The following is a 7,107-nucleotide window of genomic DNA, read 5'->3' as shown; positions in this document are numbered from 1 at the left end:
CCCACGAGTGTGGAGTTTCCAAGTGCACATGTGGTGTGCCAGAGTGTCGGCGCCCCCCAACACATATGTGCGTATGGTTTGTGGGCTCCCCCACAGGCGAGGCATCGCTCATCTGATCACAGAGTGACATCTTGGTCTGTGCGCTGACAGGACAGGGGGTGTGGCTGGCCGCCACCAGCTGTTGAGACATCACTGGTCCTGGACATCACAGCTGTAGAACACGTCCTGTGTTTTGACGGACACCCGCATGTGTGTGCTTGCTGTCATCACGTGGAAATACATAAAAACATAGTTGATGTGGACACGCGGCAGGTGATCTGAATGTCATGTCTGTCTGACAGGACACATGTGCCGGGCCGTGAACGACCACCACAGAACAAGCCAACAGTGTGACAGATATGCCACTTTCAGTCACGTATCAGCAGAAATACGCTGTACCAAACGCCGTTTGCTCAGTTATCACAGCGCTTTTTTTCTTTTTTTAAGAAATACGTTTATCTGCTTGTTGATTTTAACCATTTCATGCTCCTGTTAAAAGACAGTGATTGTAGCACAGTGGTAAAGTTCCTGTCTGGTAATAAGAGCATGTGGGTTCGAATCCCATGAGTGGCATTTATTTTTTAATTAACCAGGGTTATTTAACTGCGGGGTTCTGTATTGCGTCCCCTTTTATTTATTATTTATATCAACCCATTGATAATCACATATATACAGCTAGTTTTTATTTTATTTTCCTCCACATCAGCGGTGCAATGTGGTGCAGCAGCTTGCACTGTGTTCCTGCTGGCACAACACCAATGTGTGCATGACACCGTCGCACTGGGATTGTTCACACCTGCCCGTCAGCTCAGTGTTTTCATGGTTCGCTCATATGAGCTGTTCCGCCATGAGTTGCCCTGATTTGTACTTATTCGTACTATGTGTGAAGGGGCCCTTAGTTTGTGACGAGTGCATTTGTAATAAATATTGTGATAATCTAATAAGTCCCTAGTGTGACCTCGTGTTCCATTAAGAAAGAATCCAATGTTTGAAACTACAGTGTCACATTTTAAGAAATTAAATTGCTTGGGTTTGCTGCACTGAAAAAAAATGAAGTAATATTGACTTGAAAAAACCTAGGCAAGTTCTTTCACCCAGAAATTCCAAGTAATTGTAAACTGCAAGTTTTACTTTATTTTACTTGTAAATTTTACAAATTTGGAAAAATTGTAAAAGTAAAATTGTAAAGTAAAAAATTCCAAGTAAATTTTACAATTTGTAAAATTTACTTGGAATTTCTGAGTGAAAGTTTTTTCAAGTAAATATTACTCCAAAGTTTTTCCGTGTATCTGGTCTGCGACTGGAACCTGAACTGAGGTATGATAGAAAACCAAAAGATTTACCAAAATGTCTTCATGCTAGTTTAAGGTTTACTGGATGATGTGGTACAGCGTGACATTGTAGAGGACTTGATGTCCGTTGTTCCAAGCATACAGAGCTCGGTCACGAGGGTTATAGTCCAGCATTGACAGGTGGCTGTATTTATTAGTCAACGGGATGTCGATGTACTCATAGGTGGAAGAGTTGGTGGAGAAGGCATAGTACACTTTTGTTCCCCCAGAATAACCATTGGTAACATACAAAGTGCCACAGATCATAAATGCTTCTCCAGCACTGCGCTTTGGGTGGTTAGTGGTCCAGCTGCGGAAGATTTGAAGAGTGTTGGGATTTAGCTGACTGATGACAATATTTCCTGCATTTTGATTTGTTGCATAGACAGCCCAGAGTCCACCCTCATCTACCATAAGATCAATGTCTGAGTGCCCTCCCCAGGAGTAGTGATACATGTTGTTGTATCCAGCAAAGTCAAGCTGGCGAGAGCGGCTGATGAGCGACGTGCTGAAGTCAAACTTGATGATGGTGTGACTCTGAAATTTATTGAAGTAGACAGAGCCATTATAAACCACCTGGCCAGTACCCGACCAAGGATGTGGGAGGCGATGAGAGGTGAAGTTATCAGTTGTCATGAAGTCATGCATGGATTGGTACTCTCTAATGAAACGGTTGTTATGGTAACCATCCATATACCAGACCTGCAGGAAAACACAATTAGAATTTTTATGGTGTTTTACAAGGTCATGTTTCATCAAAAGGCTAATAATTTGTAGTTTAACTGTCACATTTGATCTATATTTTAATCATCACCCACCTGAAACATCACATGCTAAAATTTCAATGTCAGGTAATCTGCATACCTAAAGGCCTTTAATGTGAAATTCGCAAAGCGCTGCACGCTTCACTAAAACCCACTATGTTCAATGGCAGGTGGCATCGCTGCATGGCACGCAGCTGTGCACCTGTCACTGCTCCTCTACATCAGCAAGCCATGGTCAAAATTCAACCTCAAATTGAAGACAGCTTGCTGTGATGTATATTCACACAGCCAACAGAAACATAGACTGACAAACGATAGAAGCTAATGTAAATGGACGACATTTATATTGTGCTTTCCATCTGAATCAGATGTTCAAAGCACTTTGCAGTGACACACACTGTCAGTCACCCTGTCAGGGTGCTGCCATGCAAAGTGCTCACTACACTCAGGGAATAAGGACCTTGACCAAGGGCCCTTAGTGATTTTCTGGGCTGACGGGGGTTTGAACCAAGGATCTTCTGGTCTCAAGTCCAATGCTTAACCACTAGACCATCACCTCCGCAATGTGTCAGACAGCTCACGCTAGTTTTACACTGGGCAGTTTTCCAAAGAAAAATCTTACAAGATTTTGTTTTTTAACTACACATTTACAGTTCAATGAGTTTACTTTTTCATGTTGAAAGAAAAACACAAATTTCTGACATTAGCTGTTCCTCTGTAATGACTGATTAATAATAATTCATTTATTTTTACAGTGCTTCAACAAAGTACAAAGTACTTCACAACATTTTCAGTTTTGGACAAGATTGGTTTAATCTTTTCAATGTTATGCAGATGAACGAATGCAGTTGATTATCTCCTAATGCAGGGGTGGCCAAGTTCGGTCCTCGAGAGCTACCTTCCTGACACTCTTAGTTGTCTCCCTGCTCCAACACACCTGAATCCAATGAAAGACTCATTAAAAGTCTGCTAACAAGTCTTTAATTGGATTCAGGTGTGTTGGAGCAGGGAGACAACTAAGAGTGTCAGGAAGGTAGAAGGAAGGTAGAAATGAAGATGGCAGCGTGCCTAGGTGGTGCAGCGGCTTTCCGGCTCTCCATTCAGTGCTCGTTTCTTTTTATTTTCCTACAGTTTTATTTATTTTTGGACACTATCTGTGCTGAGAGCTTGCAGTACACCCACCAGTCGCTGTTGGATATCGGACATTTACATCAGATATCTTTACCAGATTCACAAGGTTCTGTGCTAGGACCAATTTTATTCACTTTATACATGCTTCCCTTAGGCAGTATTATTAGACGGCATTGCTTAAATTTTCATTGTTACGCAGATGATACCCAGCTTTATCTATCCATGAAGCCAGAAGACACACATCAATTAGCTAAACTGCAGGATTGTCTTACAGACATAAGGACATGGATGACCTCTAATTTCCTGCTTTTAAACTTAGATAAAACTGAAGTTATTGTACTTGGCCCCACAAATCTTAGAAACATGGTGTCTAACCAGATCCTTACTCTGGATGGCATTAACCTGACCTCTAGTAATACTGTGAGAAATCTTGGAGTCATTTTTGATCAGGATATGTCATTCAAAGCGCATATTAAACAAATATGTAGGACTGCTTTTTTGCATTTACACAATATCTCTAAAATCAGAAAGGTCTTGTCTCAGAGTGATGCTGAAAAACTAATTCATGCATTTATTTCCTCTAGGCTGGACTATTGTAATTCATTATTATCAGGTTGTCCTAAAAGTTCCCTAAAAAGCCTTCAGTTAATTCAAAATGCTGCAGCTAGAGTACTGACGGGGACTAGAAGGAGAGAGCATATCTCACCCATATTGGCCTCTCTTCATTGGCTTCCTGTTAATTCTAGAATAGAATTTAAAATTCTTCTTCTTACTTATAAGGTTTTGAATAATCAGGTCCCATCTTATCTTAGGGACCTCATAGTACCATATCACCCCAATAGAGCACTTCGCTCTCAGACTGCAGGCTTACTTGTAGTTCCTAGGGTTTGTAAGAGTAGAATGGGAGGCAGAGCCTTCAGCTTTCAGGCTCCTCTCCTGTGGAACCAGCTCCCAATTCAGATCAGGGAGACAGACACCCTCTCTACTTTTAAGATTAGGCTTAAAACTTTCCTTTTTGCTAAAGCTTATAGTTAGGGCTGGATCAGGTGACTCTGAACCATCCCTTAGTTATGCTGCTATAGACGTAGACTGCTGGGGGGTTCCCATGATGCACTGTTTCTTTCTCTTTTTGCTCTGTATGCACCACTCTGCATTTAATCATTAGTGATCGATCTCTGCTCCCCTCCACAGCATGTCTTTTTCCTGGTTCTCTCCCTCAGCCCCAACCAGTCCCAGCAGAAGACTGCCCCTCCCTGAGCCTGGTTCTGCTGGAGGTTTCTTCCTGTTAAAAGGGAGTTTTTCCTTCCCACTGTAGCCAAGTGCTTGCTCACAGGGGGTCATTTTGACCGTTGGGGTTTTACATAATTATTGTATGGCCTTGCCTTACAATATAAAGCGCCTTGGGGCAACTGTTTGTTGTGATTTGGCGCTATATAAAAAAATTGATTGATTGATTGATTATCACCGAAACCTGGCTACACCCGGACATACCCGATGCTAGCGTGCAGCTAGCTGGCCGCACGCTGCTACGTGGACATAGGACAAAGGACTCCGGGAAGAGGAGAGGTGGGGGGCTCTGTATTTATGTGCATGATAACTGGTGCAACAACGGGACAATCATAGACAGTCACTGCTCCCCAGATGTTGAACTGTTATCATCACTGCTGTGTATATTCCACCCGACGCCAGTGTAAACACAGCGCTCTCTCTCCTGCTGAGCACCGTGAACGAACAGCAGCGGGCTCACCCAGACGGAGTACACATCTTAGCAGGAGATTTTAACAAGGCCAACTTAAAGACTGTACTGCCTCACTTCTACCAGCACGTGAAATGTGCTACAAGAGGGGAGAACACACTGGATCATGTTTACTCCAACATCAAACTTGCATACAGAGCCGTACCCCTCCCCCACCTCGGACAGTCAGACCATCTTTCCCTCCTGCTCACGCCAGCCTACACCCCCCTTAGATGCAGGCTTGAGCCCACAACAAAGACTGTTACAATCTGGCCTGACAACGCACTCCCCATACTCCAAGACTGCTTCCAACAGACAGACTGGGACCTATTTGAACATCATGAGCTGGAGACACACACAGGAACGGTTCTGGACTACATTCAGTTCTGCATCGGGAATGTGACTGTGACAAAAACCATCCGGGCTTTCCCAAATCAGAAACCCTGGATGACCAGCCACGTCCACTCACTCCTCAGGGCCCGCAACGCTGCCTTCAGGTCAGGTGACAGAGCTCTGTATAATGCTGCCAGAGCTGACCTGAAGAGAGGAGTAAAAAGAGCAAAGGCGGACCACAGGATGCAGATAGAGTCCCATCTGTCTAGCAACAACGCACGGAGGGTGTGGCAGGGAATACATGACATCACAAACTTCCGTGGTTGTGATGCTCCGACAGCGGACCTGAGTGCACCACTGGCAGAGGAGCTAAACGGCTTCTTTGCTCGGTTCGGATCTTCTCAGCTGCACTCACCTGCTCCTGCCCTCCCTCCGCCCCCACCTGGTCCCCGCACCACTCCACTCACTGTAAAAGAGCATGATGTCAGGCGAGTGCTCCTCGCAGTGAACCCCAGGAAAGACAGAGTACCTGGCAAGGTGCTCAGAGCGTGTGCCAACCAGCTCACCCCCACCTTCACCAGGATCTTCAACCTCTCCCTGGACCAAGCAGTCATCCCGTCCTGCCTGAAAAGCAGTCATCCCGTCCTGCCTGAAAACCTCCACCATAATCTCGGTGCCGAATAAGTCTCCCATCACCACACCAGCCTGAATGATTACCGCCCGGTGGCCCTCACTCCGGTAATCATGAAGTGCTTAGAGAGACTGGTTCTTCAGCACATTAAGGACCACCTCCCCTCAGACCTCAACCCTCACCAGTTTGCATACAGGGCAAACACATCCACAGAGGACGCCATTGCCGTAGCTCTCCACTCTGCTCTAAACCACCTGGAGCAGCCGCAGAGCTACGTCCGAATGCTCTTTGTGGATTATAATTCTGCCTTCAACACAATAATCCCGGCCAGACTCACCACAAAACTGGACACTCTCGGCTCCAACCCTCTCACATGTGCCTGGATTAAAGACTTTCTTTCCAACCGTCCCCAGAATGTGAGACTCGGCCCCCGCCTCTCCTCCACCCGCACGCTGAGCATCGGCTCTCCAGAGGGCTGCGTGCTGAGCCCCCTCCTCTACTGCCTCTACACCAATGACTGCAGACCGGCCCACAAGAACAACCTTATCGTCAAGTTTGCAGACAATACCACAGTGGTCGGTCTCATCTCCGGAGGTGATGAGGCTGCCTACAGAGAGGAGATCCAGCAGCTGGCAGCCTGGTGCTCAGGGGAACAACCTCGCTCTGAACACTACGAAGACCAGAGAGATCATCATTGACTTCAGGAAACACTGCACTGACCCTGCCCCCCTTCTCATCAAAGGCGAGTGTGTGGAAAGGGTCCACACCTTCAGGTATCTCGGCATTCTCATCTCAGACTGCATCTCCTGGTCCAACAACATCTCCTCTATCCTCAAGAAGGCTCAGCAGCGGCTACACTTCCTGAGAGTCCTCAGGAAGTACAACCTCAACACCGACCTGCTGCTGGCCTTCTACCGCTCATCCATTGAGAGCCTGCTGACATACTGCATCACAGTATGGTTTGGCAGCTCCACCGCTGCTGACAGGGAGAGAATGCAGAGGGTTGTTAAGGCAGCACAGAAGATCATCGGCCACCCTCTCCCCTCCCTGTTGGACATTTACACCTCCCGCTGCCTCAGCAGAGCCAAAGCGATCTCCAAAGACTGCTTTCACCCTGGCTAGGCCCTGTTTGACCTGATGGAC

The 7,107-nt window shown here is 46.1% G+C and overlaps 1 protein-coding gene across 1 annotated transcript in view; it reads right to left on the bottom strand.

Annotated features, from left to right (window-relative positions):
* Positions 1-1,320: 1,320 nt before the first annotated feature.
* LOC117511388 (noelin-like) overlaps positions 1,321-7,107 on the bottom strand; it is a 112,593-nt gene continuing 106,806 nt past the window's right edge. The window contains exon 6 of the mRNA XM_034171437.1: positions 1,321-2,072. Coding sequence (XP_034027328.1) covers positions 1,410-2,072 — 663 coding nt within the window. The 3' untranslated portion in view covers positions 1,321-1,409. The remainder of the gene's footprint in view (positions 2,073-7,107) is intronic.

This window comes from Thalassophryne amazonica, chromosome 5 (assembly GCF_902500255.1).
Source record: "Thalassophryne amazonica chromosome 5, fThaAma1.1, whole genome shotgun sequence".
In the NCBI taxonomy this organism is placed as follows: Eukaryota; Metazoa; Chordata; class Actinopteri; order Batrachoidiformes; family Batrachoididae; genus Thalassophryne; species Thalassophryne amazonica.
The sequence above is the reverse complement of the archived record's forward strand: the minus strand, read 5'-3'. Positions and strand labels throughout refer to the sequence as shown.